The 27,745-nt window shown below is 38.8% G+C and overlaps 1 protein-coding gene across 1 annotated transcript; it reads right to left on the reverse strand.

The window, feature by feature from the left end:
* LOC126377063 (phosphoacetylglucosamine mutase) lies at positions 1-27,745 on the reverse strand. Its single transcript, XM_050024696.1, has 12 exons — positions 27,529-27,745; positions 13,355-13,425; positions 12,728-12,860; positions 12,265-12,360; positions 10,980-11,131; positions 9,968-10,170; positions 9,016-9,140; positions 8,209-8,368; positions 7,489-7,643; positions 6,928-7,117; positions 6,132-6,302; positions 1-4,893 (listed from the first exon to the last, which is right to left on the reverse strand). Exons 1-12 carry the CDS (start codon positions 27,630-27,632, stop codon positions 4,807-4,809), a joined length of 1,647 nt encoding a protein of 548 aa, XP_049880653.1. The 5' UTR covers positions 27,633-27,745; the 3' UTR covers positions 1-4,806.

A 27,745-nucleotide genomic window follows, 5' to 3' on the forward strand; every position in this document is an offset into this window, starting at 1 on the left:
TTTGTTATAGTGTAGTTTTATTTTGAATCCAAAGGTTTAGAACCACAGCCGTAATAGCTAAAAAGTTTACTTTATATTTTTAAATTGGAATATTGAAATAAGGATATTCAAATGTAATGCACATATAGTAAGTAATTAATGATTTATTAAAATATAACAGTAGCATAGACTAAATAAAAACACACATTCTCAACAATTGCACACTAAGGTAAAATAATTATTTGCACAATTAATGTCTGCGAATAAAATGCAAAAATAGCTGTCTTATTTATATATATAACTAACTATACATGTGGTCAATTGATATTTGACTAGTCCAGAACAGATTTATTGGCTACTTCTATTAACTAATATTACATATTGTCTTTCTAGTAGAATTTATTTCCATATATTTTCCATTTATTTCTATATTTTTATGTATTGTTTTATTAGTAGATTTTACGTACTTGGTTCTTGAGAATACTACAGCCCAATATAATTTGTCAGAAAAATCTAACTAGTATTAAATGCGTTACTTCGGTTACAAAGTCTTTTGGGTTAAACATACGCGTCAAATATCAATGCCCACACGAACCACATACATAGCCGTCGTCATGAGCACCCTGTTATTCACACAAACCGCTCGCTTTCCAAATATACTCATACTTTTATCACAAGAATATAATCTACTACTGCATTACTCGATAATGTGAAAGATAAGATGATGATTTTCAAGAATCAGATTAAAAGACGTCTGTGGTTTCGAATTTACAAAACATCAGATTAAATGTAACGAATTTATTATGCAGATATGCATTAGCTTAAAACTTAAAGTGGCCTCAAGTATCCCTAAAAACTTGGGGCCTATTTCACATACATTGCTTGTTTATAAGTGAACAACACCAATGGTATTTCACATACATTGCTTGTTTATAAGTGAACAACACCAATGGTCGGACACATTTATTAGAGACGTGAAGGGCCTAATTTTGGCATTAAAAGATTAAATATCAGCACAATTTTATAAGAAAGTAAAATTCACAAAGAATTCTTGCTAAAGTTGGAAGCATAGCAGGCATAGTTTATAACTTATTACATATTAATTACATTTCTTTCCATCAATCTATACACAATTCCCAAATTTAAAATGCAAGATGGAATAATTATTTTACATCATAAGGGATATCTACACATCAATAAGTATATTTAATATACATTTTTCTCTTTACAATCCGTACTTACAATATTACTTATTCCAATTCAATTCTTTCTTATTTTGTACATTGAGGAAAATAATTTGAAAAATGTGAAAAATATGCGAGTTCTACACAAAGAAAAAATACAGTTGCGTATAAGTGTATCAGTTCTAGATAAAGTTCAGCAGAAAATAAAGCACCAGAATATTACTCATTCACAAAACTATCGGCAAAATATAAAACTTTATGCATAATTCGATATGTAATGTTATAAAGTAATATAGAACTTTATAAAATAATATGACTCACACAATATAACCCATCTTAACTTAGATTCACAAGTCTTTAAACGCCAATTTCAACAGTAAGTATATCTTTTGTAGATTTTTCAAAGTATTTACTTGCTGAAATCGTACTTTTTTTCCTTTACTACCCTTATAAACCCCCTTGATAAACAACTAAATAATTTCCATCAAAATTGGGTAGATTCCTAAGTCAAAGATAAATTATGATTAATAAATAAAGACAGATCTAGAGGTGACAAAAAGCGTTTTCTTTTTCTATTTAACTTATTTATGAATTTTAATAAAGAAAAATTTAATAATACGTGCGACATTTTGTCACGTTTTTCTGTGACGTCACATGTTGCTTTTTCAAACAAATTCCATAGTAATTTCGTGTTTGACGTTAAGGAAAAAGTAAAGGATTTGACTAGTTGGAAACTACCCTATTACGACACAAATTATTGTAATCCAATAATAATCTCGAAAACAGGATTGGTCCGTTCTAATGACTATCGTACAAGGTAAGCATTCGATATAAGTATTATGTTAATTTGTCATTCACTCATTCCGCTAGACATAGGTACAGACTATGGATACTTTGCGCTGATAGATTGAAGGGTCGAGTCATGATTTTATACACGTAGTTGATAAGGTCTAGATAAGATATGGATGCATGTGGTGATTATAATATGTCCTTTCTAACATGATAAACTATACATATGTTTGCGCTACATGCTGGTAAGCTGTCCCCATACGGATCAAAACATACAGTAACACGTTGGTGCCTCCCGTCCCTTTCCTTTTCGGCGGATAAGAAAATGACAGGTATAAGTTAAGATTAGATGGTGTCTAGAGGAATCAGCACCATTATACATCAATGATACGGTTTATATACAGGGTGTTAGTGACATCGTAACGAAAACTTTGACGGATGATTCAGGCCATGATTCTGAGTTGATATCAAGTGAAATTTTCCGTCGCAAAAAATAATTTAAAAAAGCACTAAAATTTTCATGACTTTTCCGACAGGAAATTCCACTTGATATCGACTCAGAATCATGGTCTGAATCATCCCCTTCAGTATTCGTTACAGTGTCACTAACCCCCATACCTACTTGTATGGCTACCGTATGTACTTGTATGGGGTGTAATTGACATCGTAACGAATACTGAGAGGGATGATTCAGCTGATTATTCTGAGTAAATATCAAGTGGAATTTTCAATCGCAAAAGTATAGAATTGAAAATAATTTAAAAAAACCTAAAAAAAAAAACATGAATTTTGCGACGGAAAATTCCACTTGATATTAACTCAGAATCATGGTCTGAATCATCCCCCTCAGTATTCGTTACGATGTCACTTACACCCTGTATATACATATATTATCCATCAACGGTCATCGTATGACGGCCTTCGTGGCCCAGTGGTTGAGCATTGGACTCACAAACGAGGTCCTGGGTTCGCTTCTTGATGGGCAAAAGTCTAACAAAAAATCGCGTTGTGACCGTCTCTGAGTCAACGAGTCCGTGCTCCTGGCTACTATTTCCTTAAGTATTTAGTCGTTACTTGAGCCTTTGGCAGCTCAATAATAACTCTTACACTAACCTTAGAGAACCTTAGCAACCTTGCAGAAGTCGGTTGTTCATCTCATAACAGACGCGAGATAAGATGGAGTGTATGGGTAAGCTGGCGTGAAAAAATATTCCAATAGTTAAATAAAATTATATCACGCCTTTCGAAGTCGACCCGTCAATCTAAAAGCGCATTTACATACAAAAACCTACATCAGGCAGTGTATTAGTTAGAAATAATAATTATTATAGAAAAAAATACTTATCTACATTCACTAAAATAATGTGTAAACAAAGTTATTATAAAGCTGATATTCACTATGTAACGTTACGTCATTACGTAAAGCTTAATTTAACTTTTATTATTTGTGAGCAGTTAAATTCTTTCGTTACCATTGAGATATTTAGGTATATTTTCCAAAATTCAGTGCTAATTTAGAAAATTGAGGGTTTTAATTTTAGATACATAAATATTATTTTAGGTGTCTTTATTAACAATCCAAAACGTGGATCAAAAAGTAATGATGTGATAACCTAATTTTATGACATTAAAAAATACGCAATATTTTTTATTGCCTGTTAATTTTATATCAATTTGAATCAATAGAGATACACCCGTTTGAATACTTTAAATTCTATAATTTGTACATACTCTATGGACTGAGCAACATTTTGTAACTACCCTCAAATACGAATTGTACTAAATGGTCCGTAATTCAATAGAAATAAGTTTAAAGTGTAAACAATAGACTAGTTAGAGCGTTGTCATATATTATCAATAAGTATTAGCTTGCGGCTACAACTTTTGTGTGGTGGTCGTCCCCCCTGATAGCTATCTGAAAGCATATCCAGAATTTATCTGGCAGATCGTCCTCCTAATATCAGACACTTATATGTTATATAAATGATATTAGGTCGTTTATACTCTTGTAATTGGAGGAGGGAAATTATCCGTTTAATAAGTGGTGCCTATTCTGTGCGTACATAAACTCAACCTGATTTTAGTTTGTGCAGCTCTTAAACTAGTTCTGTCCTTCACTTACAATAAGAGCAGGAAAGAGATAAAGCCAGTTGAAAAGCTGTCAATCCACCAGAATATCAATAGTCTCCAATACTTGACTCGTTCTTAAAGTACTCAACGTTATCTGTTCGGGGTTGATTGTGATAACACTATCTCCGAAGGTAGAGGTGTATAGTGTGGGCACACCCCGGGGGGAAGAGGAGTAGGAGGGGTAGGTAGAGGTGGTGGTCAGTTGAGATGTTCAATATAATAGGTCTTCTTTGTCCGCCCCTGTTCCCAGGTTAGCTGGGGTCGGGTCTCCTTACACGTCTGCGCCAGAGAGCTCTGTTCTGGCTTGTCTCTGTACTCAGATTTTCCAATAGAATCTCTTTTTGCATATTTGACCACCACGTAGAAGGCGGTCGGCCTCTCTTGACGGAGTGGTCGTCTTCGCGTCTCAGGATTTGGCCGTACCATCGCAACCGGCTTTCTTTCACCTTTTCCACAATCGATGCAACCCCAAACGAACCCCTGACATATTCGTTTCGCACTCTATCCAGTCGAGTCACTCCTCCCGCCCATTAGGATTAGGCCGGGGGGGGGAAGAGGAGTAGGAGGGGTAGGTAGAGGTCAATATAATAGGTCGTACATACATTACCACAAAGACAACCCATGTCTGTTTGTTTTCATATATCGAGTCTTTAGCAAAGCATTCTATTACTCTTGAGAAGATGTGGGTGTTACTATGATGTATGTTGGTAGTGTTTGTTATCGTCTACGCGGGCAGTTCCGGTCGGTCGCCGACCCCGCCGGCGAGGTCGAACACGGCTTGAGCTACTTGCGCCGCTAGCTTGTCTGCAGACTGAAACAAGAAATAGAACAAGGTAAGAAAGACGTTAAATAAGACGCTAAAAACTGCTCCAAAGTTGGTAGAATACTATAAGGTTTGGTTATAGACTCTACAATCCAAAGGAAATGTTGACATAATCTTTACTATTTTTATTCTTGGTTTTCTGTTTGCATTGTGTAAATTTTAAGTTATTGTAGTGCCCTTACAGGGTTCCTATTTGTACTTTCTTTTGTTTTTAAGACCTCTGTAAAACATCAGGAATGCAATAAATATCGTATCCTATCTTATGGCCATGATCTACCTTTAACCATAGAATAAGGAACAATATTGCGTATAGTACGGTAACACTCCTCCCTGCACCAATTCGTATCGGGCACTGAGCCAGATCTACCTCACCCCTTCTGACTGAGCTTAAATGGCCGTAAGCCGCTAAGGAGTAAGGGAGAGCACGCGTAGGCTGTCGGTCTCGCTCGCACTTACGCGGTAAGGCTGCACACGGTAAGAATGTAATTTTTATACGGAGTGTCCGGGGTGTCTTAACTCTTAAAAGATAAAAAAAGGTTAAGATTTTTATTGTGCATAAATTTAGGTGTTTCTTCTTTTTTTCTTTCAAATACGTCGCGAAAAGTACAACGTGGGCCTCTTCAAAGGTAAGAGTATACAGGGTGTTAGTCGATTTTTCCGCCACTTGATATCAACTCTGAATTATGGCCTGAATCATCTCCAAATTTTTAGTTACGATGTCACTAACATCCTTTATAGGCATTTTCTAGCTAAGCATGTTCCATCCTCAGCCACATCGTCACTTACCATCATATCTTCTTCTATCGTGTGGGTTGTGAGGTGGAGTACCAACCTCATCAACCCTGGTGTCAGGGTTACTATTGAGCCGCCAAAGGTCCTGACATGGCTCATGTAACTACTTACTTACATCTGCGGGCTTAGCACCGTAAGCGCGCGACTCTTTCTCGCCTCGACATACGTCACCCGTCACACTCTTACAGTACTGCACAGAAAGAGACAGACGATCTCTGTCGCGGCGAGAAAGAGTCGCGTGCTTACTGTGCTAGGCCTGCAGTAAGTAGTAACCCGGACTAACGGCTTAACGTGCCTTCCGATCATCTTGCTTTCGGACAATCTGGTGATCAGCCAGTAATGTCCTAACCAAACTAGGGACCAAAAAGTAATTCATCATGATCATAAGTTTGAAAAAAGAATCTTCAAAAAAGAAAAAGAAAGTATGCTCTCACCTCCTGTGTATCAGCCTCAGCGTACACCCGGACGACGTCCTCAGTCCCGGACGGCCTCACGAACGAGCGGCCGTCCTTGTACTCCGCGACCAACTCGTCGATCCTCGTCTGGAGACCCTCGGGCGCCGTGCACTGGCGCTCCGCGTCCGCTGTCGTGATCGCGTTACGGTCCTGGAATACAAGCAATATACTTTATTATTAGAAAAGTATTAACATTTCACTAGAGGGTTTTTCTGAAGTGTGCGTTGGAATTTGCCGCTCCAGAATTAACTTGAATTGACCGATTGCAACAAAACCACTTCATTACCAACCATTGTGCGACATTGGTACTCCGCTTTCAATCGCTATTCTATTGCATTTCATGTTTATTTTGTTGGAGCTTTGCGGAGCATCCGATGATTTTTTGAAAGTTCAGGGTTCCGTTAAAATTTGGTTAGAAATTTAAAAGAAGCTATAAGATACCTTTAACCTCCTCATCTCGTTAGCGTTATGCTATTTTTCACATGGTCCGCTTACCTAAGCTCTAGATTTGTCAGGTCCGGTTTTTTATAGAAGTGACTGCCTGCCTGACCTTGAGTCAAGCGTTAAGAGTTCTTCCAACTGACTTACCATGGCTTTTGGGCTAAATTGCTTTCCCCTCCCCCCCCCACTCTTAATTTAGTTTTCAATCGTATGAGCGTCAGACGTCACACACACAGATGTGCGTGTACGATAACGCCAATGTGCAGTTTCTGTGTGAAACGAGGTATCAAGTGTCAGGGGTGTGGTTATATGAGTATAGTGTGTGTTGGTGTACCTGCACGGCCACCTTCAGCTGCCGGCAGGGTAGGTCGGTGTAGGCGGCGTGCCAGTCCCTCGCGTCGTGTCCCCGCGCACACAGCACCGTCTCCACCAGGAACAGGTCAGAGATTGCGTCGCCGACTGTCTCGTTCGTCATGTCTATGAAGTTTAGCAGCAGACTCGCTGCTTTGCGCTGTTCCGGTTCTCTGAAAAGAATTGCAGGGTTAGATTATTCTTTTATTAACGTAACTTGAGATTTGCACCGGCTTTTAAGACGACAAATCTGACGATCCTCAGGTGAGCACGACACCTCAGGTCAAGTCAGGGCATCATCTAAGAGGATAATGTTTGAGAGAAGTTGGCCGATAGCGCTGGGAGTTGAAAGGAAAACTTCGGCGGGGTCGGTATTCTGATACCGATAGACAACACCCTGGTCCTGCCATGCACGCGAATTTTTAATGTTATCATACACTAGTATCAGAACAATATTGCACGCCTACCTACTGCTATTATTTCCATAACTTTCCAGAATATTTCGGAACTTTCCAGAATATTCCAGAACCTTCTAGAAACTCACCCTTCCTCAGCGATTTTCTTAATGGTGTTCTTGGCATTGTTACTGTAGACCACAGTACCGTGTCCGTTGGCCTCGAAGTAGACTCCAATATCATACGCCAACGCCGCGTGGTGAAGATGCTTCACGCCAGTCTTCACGCATGTTACTGGCACTTTCTGGAATATTCGAGAACAAATTTATAGCTACTTACATTCATATTTCACTTTCACTTTAATTTAGCTACTGACACATCCTATGAAATGTAATAAATTGGAATTTATTCTTGTAAATGTGGCTGTTTTCGGACACATGTTTGAATCATAAAAGATTATCACGTGCTCAGCGGAAAAACACCGTGAAGAAACCCACATTCCCGAGAAATGCATTTTCGGAAGTATGTAACCTAAACTGTATTGGCCTGTATTCCTCCCCGTGGGTTGGAAGGTCAGACAGACAGTCGCTTCTGTAAAAAACCGGACCTGTCAAATCTTCAGGTTAGGTAAGCGGACCCTGTGAAAGAAAAACCGTGATAATGCTAGGAGGATGATGTCACGATGTGTATGGTTGCGTGAATGTTTGTACAATCATGAGCAATATAATGTACCCACTTTAGGACTCTGTCGCACTAACATATTTGTCATTTAGTGAGACTTACTGTTCAATTTGTCAAAAAAGTTAATGTGACATGGTACCAAAGTGTATACATATTAATGCTCGTGACCGTGTGTATGAGGTACTGACCAATTGCTGCGTGATGTAGTTGGTGGAGGCTCCGTTGGCGTATGCGGTCTGCACGAGACCGAGCGCGAGGCTGGGCGCCGCGCATGACTTGAGCAGCTCGGTGATGTACGACGCTAGCAGCGTCGCGATGCGGTCGCCATCCAACATGTGCATTCTGTTACTGAAATATCCATTTCGGAGTTATGTTCCATACCTTGATGAGGGGAAACCTATGCCCGGCAGTGGACGTGTATAGGCTATTCTTCTTCTTCTATCGGGTGGCTTGTGCAACCCTTGTGTCAGACTTATTATTCAGCTGCCAAAGGCCCCTGACATGGCTCATGTAATGACTACTCACTCACATCAGTAAATAGTAACCGGGAGCAACGGCTTAAGGTGCCTTCCGAAGCACGGATCATATTATTTCGGTCAATCAGGCTATTTGTGTTTGGGAAGGACAGACATGTTCTCTTTTTTTTTAACTCAAATTGAAATAGTATTATGGAAATACCTCAAGAGCAAAAGAAAAAACGATTTTATAATAAAAATAATAAATAAATAAATTTTTTCTCACTAATAATTTAAAAACCCCTATAACTAAAACCCTTGCTGGAGTGGAATCACCCCATAATTATAAATGTTTGGTGTCAGGCAAAGTTGCGCGTTTCAATATTTCTATTGTTTGTCTAAAATTACGAGTTTAATTACCATATTTTGTATACCATCTCCCTCTCTTATCCCGACTTTAGCAGTTATAGTGAGAAGCTCCAGAATAGGAAAGTTTTCTCAGTCGATTAAAAAAATAATTATCAAGAAGTCTGTACTAACTTGTCATCGAGGTAGTAATACACGATCCTGTCGCCGTCACCGTCGAGGGAGGCCACCCGCTGGAAGGGCACATGCTCCACACCCACCGGTGGCTTCTGGGACACCTTCACGAAGTCTGCGCCACACTGCAATGGATAGCATTGTTCAGATCACTGTAGTGTGAGGCAGCCCTTATCTTAAAGTATTGAGGGATTTTCCAGGCTACGTTCAAGCACAGAACGTCTAATGACGTTCCGATTCCAAGGTGTCATACTATCTATTATGAACCATCAATGACCCATGGTCTCTGCCCGTGAAAGGGTTAACCTTCTAATTTAATGAATAACAGATATATGTATCTTGTTATTTTTGGGGTATAAATGATGACCCTTTTTATTTCATCCACGCACGATTACATCTTCCAACCATTATTATTCTGATCATCTATAGGTAGCAAAGTAATTCTATACGTGGTCCAAATATCAAGCAACAATTATTTTTCTATAATACAATATGCTTCTGCCATTAAATTTTATTATGTACCCGAGTAATGAGAAAATAGGTAATTATCACGTTAAAGCTGTACAACGCCATCTATATTGTTTTTGGTGAATGTAGCCTAGACAGTTCCTCTTTAGAACAACAATTGTGTAAACCAATGAAAGAGCCAATATAAAGCATACATACAATCGTTATGTAATACCCTATATTGTACAGCTATGAACCATATACCGACAGAAGTAATAATAAAAATAGCGCTGAAGGCGTAAAACCACCGACTCCGCCGCTTTTGATAATCAATATCAAGTCAATTATATCGAGGGATTCCACCAATTGGCGCAGCGATGTTATCTACGTTGATAGACATCGTACGGCTATTGGTCGAAACCATCGATATAATTCGCACCAAGCGCGACGGGACTTCTGCGCCGCAGGAGCTGAAGTTTATCCTGCCGGGTTCTGATTCACTCACGTTCAAATTGAGCTTGCCGCCGTTCCCGCCGAGGTTGAACAACACTAGGTCGAGCTCTCCGTCGAGAGTCTTCTTGATGATGTTCAGTTTCTTCCCCCCCACGCCGTTGGCGCCGTCCACGTGCAGCGTCGTGCTGTACTTGCCGTACACGGGTAGGGTCTGGCGGATCCTCTTGAATGCTCCCACTATCTTCTCGTAGTAGCCTGGTGTCATAGAATAAGGAATAATACTACGTACAGAAGGAGAGGAAGGGGTAGACCAAGGAGAACATTTATGAAACAAAAGAGAAGGTGCAAGTCGTGTCGTATCAGAAGGTGAAGGATTTGGCGGAGAGAAGAGAGGAATGGCGACACGTGTCCACCGACAAGAGAGCTCTTAAATATTAAGAGAGATAGAACGGCAACTCTCCGGTCCCCAGCAGTTTACCTCCTCCCCCCCACCCGTGGTTTTACTTTGTTCTTCAATCGACGGAAAATTCCATATTATATTATATTAACTCAGTAATCAATACGGTATCACTAACACCCACTATACAGGGTAACGAAACGAAAATTTTGAAGGATGATTAAGGTCATGATTCTGAGTTGATAACAAGCAGAATTTTCCTACGCAAAAGTATGGAAAGGTTAGTAAAAAAAAAAATTTTTTCATGAATTTTCCGACAGGAAAATCCACTTGATATCAACTCAGAATCATGGTCTGAATTCCCTTCAGTTTGTTACGATGTCACTAACACTTTATCTTCTTGTATGACTACTCGTATGACATCGTAACAAATACAGAGATGGTTCAGCTCATTATTCTGAGTTAATATCAAGTGGAATTTGCTATCGCAAAAGTATAGAATTGAAAATAATTTAAAAAAACAAAAAAAAAATACATTAATTTTGCGACGGAAAATTCCGCTTGATATCAACTCAGAATCGTGAGCTGAATCATTCCCCGGAGTATTCGGCACGGTGCCGGTGTCACTAACACCCTGAATGTTAGTTACTCCATGCCAGCAGTGTACCTTCTTCAGTGGGCGTCCCGTAAGTGTTGTCGTTGCGACACTTGACGCAGTAGTGCAGCATGGGCGTGGTCACGATGCCGAACTCCCTGGCCGTCCCCTTCAGCGCCATCACGCCGTGCACTGCCGCGGCCGCTAGCCGGGGGCTCGTATATCTGATGGCATTCAAATTGTATTTTGTTAAGGGCATTATCAGCTTTCATAATCTTAACTGTCCCAAATGCTCGCATGCTTCCGTGAGTATGTTAGCCGTATTCCTCTTGGATGGGAGGAATCTCCCGTCTTCTGTATTTCCGAATGCATACTATAGGTAACCCGGAGGGAAACCATTGCCCTATTTTTCCCTAAAAAAGTAGCATGGAAAATGCTGCACCGACAAAAGCGTGGCTCTTAAATGATGATGATGACTATAACCCCAGTGCTTTCAAGGCCTGAGGGAACACGCACCTTCTGGGCGAGCTCGCTCCATCTTAGACCTCGTCAATGTCTTCGGGTAAATCTGGGGCCAAGAGCAAACCCATCAAATTATTGTGGTCAGCCCTGGAGTTCGCTCATCACAGCGGCGAGTGGTATGTATAAATTTCCCCGCTAATTATATACTTATATTTTCGTAAATAAGACAAAACGAATGAGGTTGATTTTTGATCGTCTCAGACTAGCTTCTAGATTAGCATTTTATAATTTATCTTTGACCCATCTACTGTATTATAAGAACTAATCAGTCGTGTTCATGATTTTAATGATTTAGTATCATAAAACAGTTTGAGCGGCGTTGTGCAACGGTACGAGGCGTGGCGGTATTCAGTTAAACCTTATCGCAGTTCCAACAAGTTGTGGTGATCGAGTGAATTTATGTACAGATAATCTATCGATTTGGTATATTTTACCAATGGTTAGTTTTCACTGTCAGGATAAAATATAAATGACACAAACACAAATGCATTCACACTCGCATGCACTCTCTCAAACACGCACACACCCACACACTATTTCTCTCTCACACATGCACACACACATACACCCACATTCTCTTTCACACACACACACCCACACTCTCTCTCTCATACACACACCCACACTCTCTCTCTCTCATACACACACCCACACTCTCTCTCACACGCACAACGAGTGTGTGTAATTACACTTAAGCGAGTATACTAAAAATAAAATTTGGATGTGTCATATCTATTTTAATTAACTTGACATCTAAGGAGTTGTAGCTCTGCCTACGCTAATATAAATTACTACCGTGAATATATTTATGTCAGTAAAAATAAAAGTAATTTACCTCGTATCCATTCCGATGAAGACGCTCGCTTTGAGTCCCATATCAGCGTTCACTTCCTTAATAATCTGTCCCGTCGTTGATTCTAAGTCATTGTCACTGAAAAGAAAACAATTAAGAAAATAATCATATTCTATAATTAAAATCATCTACAATTATACTTACATATATTCTACAATTATATATTTAAAATCATCTTCCTCCTACCCCTATCCCACTCTACTCTACATGTTGTGGGGTCGACACAACATGTAAACCTCTCCCACAAAAAATAATAATTAAAAAATATACAATTTTTTTTATATAAAGTGTGTGTACCAAGGGAGTAAGTAGAGTGTGCTGCGCACACTGGGTATGAGTAGGATGTCATAGGTCAGTGTTTGTACGTGTACGCACGCGTTGCATTCGTACAGAACCTCATCCAAAGTGCGATCGGTCTAAGAGGGAGAGAGTATAAGTTACACACCTGACATTAGCGAGTCTGGTGGCAATCTCCTCCCAGCTCTGTTCCAGCATCTCGCCGTCGGGGTCGATCAGCTTCACGCCATTATCAGGCTCCAGGTTATGCGACGCTGTGATCATCATGCCTATTGTGCGACCTGCGAAAAATATTTTTTTTTTCATTGACGCACTCCGGTTCAGAGTAAATCGTCTGATCGTACTAAAACTTTTTTAAGAAAATCCCTAAATAGATCAATGCACGGTCACGAGCATTAATATGTATACACTTTGGTACCATGTCACATTAACTTTTTTGACAAATTGAACTGTAAGTCACACTAAATGTCAAATATGTTAGTGCGACAGAGTCCTAAAGTACATTACATTGCTCATGACTGTACATCGATCGAGGCCTTTTGTTGCAACTATTATACAGGGTGTTAGCGACACCGTAGCGAAAACTTTAAAAGGATAATTCAGACCATGATTCTGGGCTGATACCAAGTGGAATTTTGTACTGCAAAAGTATAGAATTGATAATAATTAAGAAAACACAAAAAAATACGATATTAACTCGGAATAATGAGCTGAATATATTCAGTACGGTGTCACGAACATCCAGTAGATATTATAGCTTTTATAAGAGTCTCACCATTCTTGCAACGGGATCGGATGACAGCCAGCAGGCCCATGCGGTACACGACATGCTCCAATAGACTCGCTCTGAAAAGATAACATAGTATTTGTAATTTATTATTTTACACTACAAAAACTCGGTCCCGGAATGAGGATAAAAATTAGCTCAAATGTAGGCGGCAACACTGTTGAGTGTTCTTACATTTTGACAGTTCTCCATACTGTCTGTGTGTAAATGTGGAGCAACGTGGAGTGTATCCCGTCTGAAGGATGAGTTACAAAAAAAAGCAGCCAGTTGGATAAAGGCAGTTTTTTACCGACTTCAAAAAAGGAGGAGGTTCTCAATTCGACCGTATATTTTTTTTTTCTTGAAAAAAAATTTTTTTTTGGTTGAATGCAATAAATAATTGAGTACTGAGTATTCTAGGTTTTCGCCTTTCCAATCATAAAGTTACAGTGTAATAATATAACCAAAACAATATGCTTGTTTATTTAAATAGTATAGGAAACTGTCAAAATTTAAGAACACTCAATAGTAGAGACTTTATCCTTATTCTCCAGGTACCATGTGTATTGAGATAAACTTATACCCCTTAAAACGAAGCAGAATTAGTGACATATCTGTCGTCTCTTTCGTACTAAGCTGTATACCGTTAGTGCGAAAGAGACGCATCTCTCACGAAGCAGCGTGGTATATGATTCGTACTCTAATTATCAAACAGACTTGTATCCCAGAGAAACGTGTATGCACAGATATCGTCTGAAGTTCAAGGTCGGGTATCAAATAATTTTATTCCTTTTAACAGATCTAAATTAGGAACGATACCGTCTGCAAGATCCAAAGATAAATATAACTTCAAAAACGGTCCGTTTATATCTTTTTGTTCGTAGATTGCTATGTTATTGGAACAAAATCTCAACAGTGATTCTTAAGACAGTTTGACACTGATAGAGGAATAACAGACGTTTAAGTAAATCCATCACACACATTAAAAGATAACAAATTCATACAAAACATTAGACGTAATACTTTGCTTATCTTTCGTACTAAAACAAATAATATTAACAATCAAGGGCGATTGATACTACGTGCCTATTTCCTTTATCACTGTTTTATCGACTGCGCCAATTTTTAGTAAATGGGAATTATACTGCTGTTTAACAAGTGCCAAAGGCTAACCCACATTGTTAAAGGAAGCGGGAAAATCAAGCTCTTCTACTTACTATAGAATAGTGCGTATACGTTCACAGCAAACGCGCACTTGTAGATATACGCCAATGTGAAGGCTCTATCACATTACTTGAATCATCGGCCACGATGCACGATGCGTCGGGTAGGGCCATAAATGTATGGCCCAACCCGCCCGAAATATTGTTTCACTGACCGATCCCGACGCATCCTGGCCGATGAAATTAAATCGTGTAATATAATAGTGCCTTACACGGGGTTTTGTTTGTTCTGCCTAGCACGTCGCAAAATAAATCGATTCGAACGTAAACCCATAAAAGGAAACTTGCTGAGAACCAAATAGGACTAAGTATAGTTTCCAGACACTGGTTATAGACGCAATAACATCGAAACTTTCGGAAAGAAGCTAATGGTGCCGATTCGGGCAACTACCAAATTCATTTTAACTTAATTTAACAGGACTAAAACTAGCTCCATCTCTTTCTTGTACCTATTGTAAGTGAAGGGCAGCACTAAAATAAGGTTAAATATTTTATATCCATCAGAACAGGCATGATTAGTGAAGTAAAATATGTTGTGCAGTGCGGCGGCGTCTACTTATTTTAAAACGTACTTCGAACAATAAGAACACAAAAAACGAAACAAAATAAACACGTTTCTAAGTCACCACATGTTCCTCAAAGTATTCAAATACTTTTAAAGTATGCATTGATTTAAAAGATGTGTTGCTGTTGCAACTTCTTTCAATTTCCTCTCGTCAGCCTTTGCGAAATGACGTAGATTCTTAGAGACGATAATTACGTTGAATAAATGATTCTGATTTCCATGAATTTACTTTTTAAACGTATCGAATTTTCTTCACTTCTCCGTGTAGTTGCCCAACATTCCGGATACACACATAATGTGTTAACCGTGTCAACCGCGCGCCTCGTTTTTAGATGTGTCTTGTTGTTTCGCAGGGCCAATTATAATATTTTATTTTATTATTTCTGTAACCCAAATTCTTATATTTCTTTGGATAATGCTCTTGATAAAATTCGCGATAGAGTTAAGCTCTTAAATGCGACTTACTAAAACAAAGGATCTTCGAATGACTCATCGTATTCGCTTAAAATCTTCGTTTTACACTACGATAATATATAATACCTACTTACTAACTTGCATTAACCAATGCAGCATTAATCTATCTTGCATTCTATTTTAATATCAATTAATTTTATTCTAGTCATGATCACAGCCCGGACACTTCATACAAACAACCCCGTTTTACACAGACACTACACATTGACATTATCGACCCGCGCAACTGTGTGTGTGACGTCTGAGGGCTGCCAATCACAATACCTAATTTAACCGTCATTACCATAGGTAACAACGGTCTGCGCGAAATCTAAACTATGTTCCGGGGGGGTTTGGGAGGGTGTTTAAACGTAGCTTAGTATTCTATGTCATGATTCACTGATGTAGCTGTATTATGCTAAAGATACCTCCTACCTCGTAGAAACAATTTTAACGTCTCACCGTGCGAAGCTTTTACGACTACACCTATATTCCTAGACCCATTTTCTTTATAGTTCCAATGACTTTTTATTTTTAAGAAAACCTCGTCGCCTTTATAAATAACGTGTCTTATCGTAAATATCTATGCGGTTATTGAACCTTTACGGGCATACCTATTCGTACGTTTATCGCGTCCGCGGTCGTTCCAGTAACCTTTCAAAAATCATTTCGATCGTGATCGTGAAATATCGTGAAATAACGCTATTTTTGTGTCTCATGCCGCGTTCACACGAGGTGTTTCGTTCATAATAACTTCGAGACACAAATATAGACCAGACGGTAGCCAGATACGGTCACGAGCATTAACATGTATACATTTTGGTACCATGTCACATTAACTTTTTGACAAATTGAACTGTAAGTCTCACTAAATGCCAAATATGTTAGTGCGACAGAGTCCTAAAGTGGGTACATTATATTGCTCATGTCATGACTGTACATGAAACCACGGTGCGTATCTAGTATCTACACATCATGTCGTTATTCTTCTTATCTAGCCCATTTGATCGCACAAACCATTGATGTATAACTAAAATTTTACTATAGTAACACAAATGATCAATGAGTTATTAATTTACCTTAAATGCAATTTTCACTAACACAGTTGGCTCGACCATTATAGATGGCGATACGGCTCACAACCTACCACGTAAGTCTAATAGAAAACTCGGTGAGGTATGGGTACTTAGTTCATCTTACAACGGAATGTACGTCTGACTACCCCATATGGCATATAGTCGTGAGCTTACGTTATGTTGTTGAACCCACTGCTGGGCAAAGGCCTCCCCTTGATTCCTCCACTGTTTTCGACTCTCGGCATTATCAGATTTCTATCGTAGATTTAGACTCTCGCCTGTTCTAATGATAGCTTACAAAATCGCACTCCAGAGGGGACTTTGTACATGAGTGCATAACATACTACTTGGGGGTTAAAAAGACCATATTGAAGCAATTCATTTAAAAAAGGAATATTGCTAATTGACATTCGTTTGCATTGCGCACTTACTTGTGTTTGTTATGTGGCCTTTTTAATGAACTCATGTACAAAGTCATTCGTCATAATAAACCATATCAATCGAGTCTACGAACCTTCTGCCCACAAGGCAATCAGATCCGTCCCATATTTCACCATCTTTACGTATTACGCCTTTTCCGGAACGGGCAGTCCGTACTAATAATATAAATGCCAAAGCAACTTTGTCTAACACACATATCGGTTAAGCGGTGGAAGCATGAAAAAGGTTATAACTTTCAGGGTTATTTTTTGGACTTACGCTCAACCGAATACTTGGTACGGAGATAGTTTGAGACCTATTACAGAACATAGGATATTTAAATCCCGGATCGCCATTTATTTGAGGGATGAAAACAGGAGTAGAAATAAAAATTGTACCGCGTTCTTTGTAAAATTTCTTATGTGAACTTTGTTTGTTATCTGAACCGATTATGAGCATTATTTCACCAGCAAAAAGCTACATTATTGCTGAGTGACATAGTGAAGACCACGTAAGCGTCACCATTTTTACCTAGATTGAAACCAGCTTGTCAATTGCGTGGTTTTGTTAAAAAGTTCAAAAAGGCGCTTACGTTGTTTTACCCTAACCCTTTCGGGGTTTAACGACGTTATAGGTATTAATAATATTTTTTTTCTGCAGCCTACTTGATATCCAAAGGGTGGAAAAAGCCCTCCCCCTTCTCTTTCCATTTTTCGCGGTCCTGTGGGCACTCCGGGCAGTCCCTCCGGCAAGTATCCAAGTCGTCACGCCATCTCTTTCGAGGTCTACCACGTCGTCTGTACCCGTCATGAGACACCCAACCCCCAAGGACCTTTTTTTTATCTCTGTCTTGAGCATCTTCTGCCAGGTATTTCCGAAGACGTCTCTCCACCGTCATCGTGATCTGTCTTTACGTCGACGACCAGTCTTTATTAATAAATAAATACAGAAGTCCACGTGACCGGTGTCGCGGGCGATAAGCTAGTATTCTATAAAGGTGACCGTCTGTCGCCCCAGATATATTACGACAGTCCGGTATTTAGCTAGTTGGGAAGTGGGAATCAGGTCAAAACGCCGGGCCCAATGCGACTATCATTTTACCTTAATGTGCTGCCGTATATCATTTTTAAAAGGAAATGTGACGTAAATTGCTCGGTTAACATACCTGTCCTATATATGAATATTGTACAGTTCACAAATATGCATAGTTTGGGATTAAAAGGAAAGTTAATGGAAGTAGCATTAGCTTTCCTTGACAGTTTAACTTTTTCTATCGTGTGGGTTGTGAGGTGGACTACAACCTCATCAACCCTGGTGTCAGGGTTATTATTGAACCGCCAAAAGCCCCTGACATGGATCATGTCACGATTACTCACATACATCAGTAAGTAGTAACCGGAACCAACGGCTTAACGTGCCTTCCGAAGCACGGATCATCTTACTATCGGACAATCAGGTGATCAGCCTGTCATGTCCTGACCAAACTAGGGATCACAAAGTAATTTTTGTGGTATAATGTCTCCACCGGGATTGGCATCCGGGATCTCCGAATCCTGAGCCCAACGCTCAAACACTGGACCACGGAGGCCGTTTTAGTATTCCTGCTTTAATATTCCTGTGCTTTCCTGTGTAGGCATTACGGGCGTGAGTTTATGTACATTCATGAGCAATATAATGTATGGGTACTTTAGGATTCTGTCGCACTAACATATTTGACATTTAGTGAGACTTACAGTTCAATTCGTCAAAAACGTTAATGTGACATGGTACCAAAGTGTATACATATTAATGCTCATGACCGTATGTACGTGTCCTGTAACATTATATTAATGCCCCACAATAAAGTATTCATACAGAATTAAAGTTATTAAGTCACACAATGGGTTGACCTTATAAACAGTTTATAAAGAAATTCCTTTGAGAAACGTGCAGCCGTTTATAAAACAGAATCTCAAGGTTTGAGATTATTGTTTTATGTAAGTCATATCATACTATTGCCATCCCGAGCATGTCATGAGAATCTACAAAGATTACGCCATCTATTCGGTATCATCTCGTAATGAACCCGGTATGAAAGAAACATTTAACTGTGTATTACAAATATTATAAAACATAAACAGCTATGAAATGGGATTTAAAATGGCGGGTGTACCTTGAATATGTTATAACTTTCCTCGAAAGGAGGTACGAATTTTTAAAGCATTTTTTTTTTTACGGAATAGTACAGTTTATCTAGGTATTTTTTGATATACATTTTGCCTGGATTCATTACGATACACCCGCCATTTTGACTCTCATGCTATGAAGACTTCCAATTGCTTTTATGATATTCCATCCTGCGTTGAGCACAATGCTCAACAACTGGACCACAGAGGCCGTTTGCCCAGCAGTGGGACTTGTACGTATAGTCTATTTATTATGTTATATTTATGATATTTCAGAGATGATACGCAGGTGAACTCATCGTATCCTTTACCGTCAGTCCGATAGAGAAACAATTTGTGTATGCATGTATGTGGGATAATGAAATAACTCGGGATATTTTTTAAATGTCTTTACTCCTTTTGTACCTTATATTAGAGGAGTTCGGTGGCGCAGCGGTAAACGCGCTCGGTCTGCGATTGTTGAAGTTAAGCGACTTTCGCAAAGGCCGGTCTTAGGATGGGTGACCACAAAAATAAGTTTTCATCTCGAACTCCTCCGTGCTTCGGAAGGCACGTTAAGCCGTTGGTCCTGGCTGCATTAGCAGTCGTTAATAACCACCAATCCGCACTGGCCCGCGTGGTGGTTTAGGGCCCGATCTCCCTATCCATCCTTGGGGAAGGCCCGTGTCCCAGCAGTGGGGACGTTAATGGGCTGGTGATGATGACCTTATATTAAAACCAAAATCCTCCCACCCGACCGACATCGCACCAAAGACTCCCCTTTCTTACTTTTTAAAACTGCCTTACGTCCCATTCGTTAACCATTCTCCTTTCATACCATAAACAATCAAATTCCCATTCATTATCCTTACATAGCATTCTCACTTTCCTACATGTATGGTTAAAGGTCATGTCATAATTCACTCGTGTTAATTCAGTGAAGGTGTTCGTCATTAGTGCTCAGTTATTTTAATTATCGTTACGACACAGTTATCCAAATGCGTTAATAAATGCGAATATTTCAAATGGCGAGGAACGAACGGACATGATAACGTAACTTAGCATGTTAATGTTATTTTCACTAACGCAGTTGGCCCGACCATTATAGCCGGCGATACGTTTCACCATCTATCACGTCTAATAGAAAGCTCAGTGAAGCGTGGGCATTTAGTTCATCTTGAGAACGCTGGACAACCAATCTTCTTCTATCGTGTGGGTTGTGAGGTGGAGTACCAACCTCATCAACCCTGGTGTCAGGGTTATTATTGAGCCGCCAAAGGCCCCTGACATGACTCATGTAACGACTACTTACTTACATCAGTAAGTAGGTAGTAACCGGGATCAACGGCTTAACGTGCCTTCCGAAGCACGGATCATCTTACTTTAAACTCCTTTAATGTCCTAACCAAACTAGGGATCACAAAGTAATTTTTGTGATATGTCCCCACCGGGATTCGAACCCGGGGCCTCTGGCTCGTGAGACCAACCACTGGACCAGAGAAGCCGTTACCGCTGGACAACCAATGTCCATGAGCTTCTGTTGTGCTCAAACACGTCCATCAACTCGCAGTGGAGCAGCGTGGCAGAGTATGTTCCATGAAGTGACATAGGCAGAATAGCATAGAGGTAGAATATGCTCTGTGGAACACAGGACTATTTGGCGGGAACGGGACGGTTGCCTTCTTCATTGAATAATCTAAATAATTAATACGAAGTGGTGTTTTGTGGTTAATGATCGTATTAAGTTAGTCGGAAAACATTTGCAATAGTGTTATTATATCGGAATATTTAGTAAACGACGTGTACCTATCTATTTTCGGTTCGTGCCAACAAGCCGCTTTATAGCTCGAAAGTTTATACGGACTTTTGAGTTAATTCGTTTGGGGTTCGGAGTAGGAGTCTGCTCCGATGGTTGGGGCTTAGGTTTCATCATTCATCGTCATCACCTTTCATCATTTCATTAATAATCATCAAGAAAAAAAAACCATAAGACATGACTGTATGGGCATAGTTCCCTTTGCCTTGCCCTTCGGGGAAAACCAAAACAAAAAAATAAACTCTATGGAACATAGTTTAACTTTGCGGCTCTGTCTATCCCAACAAGGAGAACGGGTGTGAGTTTATGTATAGGTCACTGATCTACTTACAAAGATATATGATAAGTACAACAGTTAGCTAGGTATATCCGTTCGAGATTTATCTGACTCGTTGCAAGTGCAATTTTAGTAGGAAAGACGCAATCATGACAATAAGGAAGTTACCTATAGGCCTGTATGCTGTTCTGTTACTGAGATAAAGATCTGAGGTACCTAAGAGACTTAGGTAAGTCTTTATAATAATTATCGCATGATATCCAATACTGTAACAACTCAAGAAATAGGTTTTATGACTTGTGATTATACCTAGGTACAAAATGAAATAGTAATGTTTTCTCTGCCAACAAATAAAACGGTTATATTATTTGGAATCGATGAAGTTAATCAATAGAGGCGCAATACTCTTACTTCTCGTATCATAAAAGCATGACACGTTATAGAAATGACGACGCAGCTTTGAAACAATAAAGATTTCTAAGTGAACATGTACCTACCTGCCCCTTAAACATGTGTATAGGTAAAGGGTGCAATATAGAAATAGTTACGCGCTTAGAAGCCTCTTTAGTCTCCTAGTAATGTAGTAATTACGAACTGTCTAACTTTCATAACGCTTTCTCTCGAAACTACGTTATGAGTTGTTACAATTATTGGATATGGTGTGCGATGTGTAGGTAGAAAACCCTACTTTATCACATGCCAAAGAAAAGCGTTTTTCAATGTGTTTTTTGTTTCGTTTTGGTTCGCGTTTCGCCACAACCGCACTTCATATCAGTTGACCTTGCGACGTGTCCTAGGTCAGGCAGTTTTGACATAAGTGGTATCAGTTTCAAAATATATTAGGTCTCTTTATACTACCTGTCTATATTTCTGAAATCACGAAGCGCTAGGGATGAGTCAAAGATTATCCATAGTTCGTTGTAAATACTTTTTTTTCCAATTTCGTTCTACTTGCGATCGGTCGTTCAACCATAAGTAGGTGTTTTAAGGTGTGGATATGTGGGCGTTTATAATTCTGTCCTCTTATGTTAAAAGAATGTTCTTTCGCTTGAGTCTGCTGCTGTTGTTACCAACATGTAGGAGTTGAGTAGCAAGTGGATTGACATGGTTCTCTAGTCTCGCTCGGTATTTGACTTTATGGTTCATTATTTCCTCCATTATGGTTGGAATTCCCAAGTAATCGTGAAGTTCTGACATTCTGGTAAACAAAGGTGGTTGTAAATACTTGACGCACTTTATCGAGTGTCAACACACCCCTACGTACATAGTACCGCATTTTATCGCATCAATCGATATCGTTATTACTATTTCCATAACATTGTTATACAGTTGTCAATAGTTGTACAGCAACAGGATATTGATTGACGTTAAAGCGATATCACAGCACTACACAAAACATTTTCCGTGTAAATTCTTCTTATTAAGACCCACGCTCTTGTCGGTGTCGCATTCTCCGTTCTTGTCTATCAAAGGCCATTTCTTAGGCTTCCTTATAAGAGTAACTAGGTCCAGTGCGGGCCTGCTTCATCATCATCAGCCCATTAACGTCCCCACTGCTGGGGCACGGGCCTTCCCTATGGAGGGATAGGGAGATCGGGCCTTAAACCATCACGCGGGCCCAGTGCGGATTGATGGTTATTAACGACTGCTAATGCAGCCGGGACCAACGGCTTAACGTGCCTTCCGAAGCACGGAGGAGCTCGAGATAAAACTTTTTTTGTGGTCACCCATCCTATGACCGGCCTTTGCGAAAGTTGCTTAACTTCAACCTCCTCGGGCCTGCTTAATATAAGACAATATTAAATGTAAAAATATTCATTTTTACAAACAGACTAATTCTGGTTACTCCTGCGTACTTACCAAGTGGCGTGCGCGTGCTCTACACATAACTACATCGCATAGTACGTAATGTATGTTTTTATCGATTTTTAAAAGAACCGGAAAAAAACCGAGTACCTGATTCTGACTAGCGCTGGAACCGAAAAAACCGGTTCTTAAAATATGTCCGGTTCTCGAAGTCCTATACATACATATAAGTCACGACGTTCACCTTCTCTTTAATTTGTTCTATGCCAATTCTTAGTGCCTACTAAACCCTATACTATACTTAAAGATAGCTGAAACAGGGGCCCATGGAAGTTAACTATGTACTTTAATCCTCTTACTCCTTAATAGGTAGAGATTGCCACTAAGTAGTAAGACCGCCTATTGTACCTTCTTCCTATTTATCTTTATTACTGTATTACTGTGTTTCTTTGTTTCTGTGTTTGTAAGACGATCCGTGCTTCGGAAGGCACGTTAAGCCGTTGGTCCCGGTTACTACTTACTGATGTAAGTACGTAGTCGTTATATGAGTCATGTCAGGGGCCTTTGGCGGCTCAATTGTAACCCTGACACCAGGGTTGATCAGGTTGGTAATTCACCTCACAACCCACACGATAGAAGAAGAAGACTGTATTCATGTATTTCTGTGTGTGCAATAAAACACCTATTTATTATGATTATAGTCATACATAAAACTATGTTAAATGTTACTTACTTACCCATTCACCTATCACATTGATCTAACAGAAAGCTCGGTGAGGTGTGAGAACTTAGTTCATCTTGCAATTGATGTACCTCTGACTACCCCAATTAGAATATAGTCGCTTATGTTGTTGTGTTGCTTACCTACTTACTGGTATATTCTGGCGTATTCTGGTAGAAACAAATTTAATTTATATTGCCAGTTCCAAAACTAGTTCTATCTCTTTCTGTCACTTATCATAAGTAAAGGACGGAACTATTTTTAAACCGATCCAACATAATAAAAATTAAGTTTAGTACTCCAGCATTATCAGCCCTATGTACCCTACGCCGTCGAAAACCACATAAGTAACCCAATTTTTAACCCAAATTAAATTAATTGTAAGAAAACGAGGTTTTGTTGAAGAAAATCACATTAGAATGTGATTTTTCATGACCATGACCTAGCAACCAGTGTTGTACCGTTCCCAGGAATGTTTTCACTTTGGGAACATTCTCACTTTGGGAATGTTCTCACTTTGGGAATGTTCTCACTTTGGGAACATTCTCACTTTGGGAACGTTCTCACTTTGGGAATGTTCTCACTTTGGGAATGTCCTCACTTTGGGAATGTTCTCACTTTGGGAATGTTCTCACTTTGGGAATGTTCTCACTTTGGGAATGTTCTCACTTTGGGAATGTTCTCACTTTGGGAACATTCTCACTTTGGGAATGTTCTCACTTTGGGAACATTCTCACTTTGGGAATGTTCTCACTTTGGGAACGTTCCCGGCAGTAAAAAGACGCAAAACTTATGTAAAAACGGCTTTACTACCTAACCTTTAGGCAGATAAGGCCAGAGTACAAGAAAGAGCAATAAGGTAAAGACTAACAGCAAATATCCTTTAGTGATGTAACGAATGTTGGATTTTTCACATTCGCGAATGCGAATGCGATTGCGAATAATTATCTTCAACATTCGCGAATGCGAATACGAATGCGAATATTTTAAAATGTCAAAAAAGCGCGCTTAAAATGTTTGATAGGTTTGACGTTTCGTATAAGTTTCACTTGTCACGGAATTACCAATAATTTTGAACGAAAAATGATTGTATTGAAAGCAGAAGTATTCAACGATGGGCGACATACTTACAGGAGAAAATATAGCGGCAAAGTTAGAAACTATGTTGTCATCGTGGGGAATTCCCAAAGAAAACGTAGGTATTATGTATTGTAAGAGATGGTGGCACTAACATGAAAAAAGGTATTTCTTTATTGAGCATTAAAAACATTGATTGTTCATCGCACCAAATCCAACTTGTTGTTAAAGAAGGGCTTAAGTCACAAGAATCAATCATTGCAGCCATTAACAAATGTAAAAAGAAAGCGACACATTTTCACCACTCTAATGTAGCTCAAGATGAACTTTCGCTAAAACATTCGCTAAGTATTCGCATAAATTTTGCGAATGCGAATGCGAATGCGAATATTCAAAAATTTGCGGATATTCGCGAATGCGAATGCGAATGCGAATATTCGTTACATCACTAATATCCTTACTATTAAAGAGTTTTTCAACGGGAACATTCCGACTTTGGGAACATTCCCTGGAACAGCACATCACTGCTAGCAACTAAACTAACGAACTATAAACAAGAACAGTATAATTTCAGACATCATGTGCAAGCCGCTTGTCTTCCGAGTGCATTTAGCATTTGGGTCTGAACCTAAATTGTAAATAGTTTCTGGCGCAACACAGCTCGAGTTACTTCACACTCGAACATAACATTAGCACATGACTATGTCCCAATTGGGGTAGTCAGAGGTACATCCATCCATCGCAAGATGAACTAAGTACCCACACCTCACCGAGCTTTCTGTTAGACCAATGAGATAGATAGTGACCCGTATTGCCATCTATAATGGTTGAGATAGTAGTCACACACACGCTCTAGTTCTATGAGATATTGTTACAGAAATAATAAACAACACATTTATAATAGAATCCTTTTTCTGTGAAGTGTAAAGTGAAGTAGAAGAAGAATAGAATTCTGATTTCCTTTCTGGAACCATCTAGAAGAAAACAATGATCCCTACCTATTACAACAAAAAATTAATGACTTAGAATAAAATTAGAAAGTTAAACCCTAGACTCTCTAAGACATACATTTATGTTTTTGTTTTGTTTTACAACTTTTAAAGAAGACAAATTCAAAAAGTTTGCACGTAGAATATTCATGCCAATGTTATATTTATGTATTATAGAATATAACACTGGCTGTAATTAGTTGACTCAACTGAATACTAATGATCTTATGAGATGATTCAGACGATAAAAACAATTTGTACAGTGACCTTGACATTACAAAGGATACCGACCTACATTTTTAGGATCACTTGAATACTAGCAATATTTATGAAGAATCTAGTCATTAATGAATAACAGAAATATGTTTTGCATATTCCATAATTATCATTTATAATTGACATTAAATACAATGTAACTTGATCTTGAGAAATCTATTTTAAAAAGAAATATAAATGCAAAAATAGGTATACTCTTGAACATGCTTTTTCCAAATCTAAACAGACTATAAAATACCCATCAAAATGCATTTAATACTACATCAATGCAAGTAACTTTGCAATAAATAATAAAAAGTGTTTGGACAGGAATCAATTCAGGGAATGGCATTCCGAAACTTTGGCAAAGTGCCAACGGGCATATTTTAAAAAGCCACTCTACCGATCAAAGAAAATAGGTACATATTTTTATTATCTACTGGTGAATTATTGGAAGTAGGTATACTTTACTTGTTTTTGTTTTTTTATAATATAGTCGAGTAGTGTTTTTACTCAGTATGTATCGATTCAATCAGTTCAATTCTTAAACTTACTTATAAAATTAAACAATAATTTCAAATATGATAACACAAGATTTATAATTTTAGAATAAACTTATTAAAATACCTACATCACTTCTCATTTTATTGCTGAAATAACCTTTTAAATAATCTTCAATCTTATTTGGGTTGATCCTACTTCAATAAGCAAAATCATACTACCTATCTATACTTTTAGGTACCTAATATTGTATTCTTTTCAATGTTTGCATAACTGTAATAGTACAGGAAGTGAATCACTACTAATAAATAATGTATAGCATGCTCTTGAAGGTGATTATTATGTACATCAACAATTATAAATTAAAACACTTGTGTGTAATAATTAACAAGTATAATTTCATTGCATAACTGTCTAATTAACCCAGTGTCACTCTTCATTTTTATAAGAACACAAGGTCTCATTCGTAATTAGTACCCATAAATAAATTATTCGCAACTGCTGCATATGCTGCTATTCGACCTAAATACGAGTATAGAATCCCATGGGAGGTGGCTAACCTATGTCATTGTTTTACCATAAAAATAAACTACACAAGTCAATGACCATGCCCCCAGCACTGACAGCGGCTTCCCGTTATAAATTCGTAATAAATGATCACAGAGAATGAGTCACGAATTCATACCGTAAAGACATTAGCGATTCACGTCCATATTGCACTCTTATTAGCCGAAATTGTGCCAACAAGACACATTTTACGGCGCGCTAGAGAAAGGCGCAACAAATATTACGTTATTCTTGACCTACTCATGTTATTATGAAAGGAAAAACCATCTAATGAATTATGGAAATCAACTTACTTGGTGCGGAAACCTGCGGTCCCATATTCTATGAAAATGTCTGTTGTCTTCGGGTGCATTTCTCTGGCGAACGCGTACACGACTCGTAGGCTACTTGGCGGCATTGTGGTGGCGAAATTTATTTATAAGGCCGCGTATCGCTCAGGTACAATCACTTGGAATCAACAAACGAGATTTCTACATTCCCGCGACGATACAAGTTCAAACAGCAAATACG

Source organism: Pectinophora gossypiella, chromosome 22 (assembly GCF_024362695.1).
Source record: "Pectinophora gossypiella chromosome 22, ilPecGoss1.1, whole genome shotgun sequence".
In the NCBI taxonomy this organism is placed as follows: Eukaryota; Metazoa; Arthropoda; class Insecta; order Lepidoptera; family Gelechiidae; genus Pectinophora; species Pectinophora gossypiella.

Coding starts and splice junctions, on each gene's coding strand:
- LOC126377063 (XM_050024696.1), bottom strand. CDS start 27,632: ATGCCGCCAAGTAGCCTACGAGTCGTGTACGCGTTCGCCAGAGAAATG. Junction 12,361..12,727: donor ACCAGACTCGCTAATGTCAG/GTGTGTAACTTA, acceptor TTTTCTTTTCAG/TGACAATGACTTAGAATCAA. Junction 7,118..7,488: donor AAGAAAATCGCTGAGGAAGG/GTGAGTTTCTAG, acceptor AATTCTTTTCAG/AGAACCGGAACAGCGCAAAG.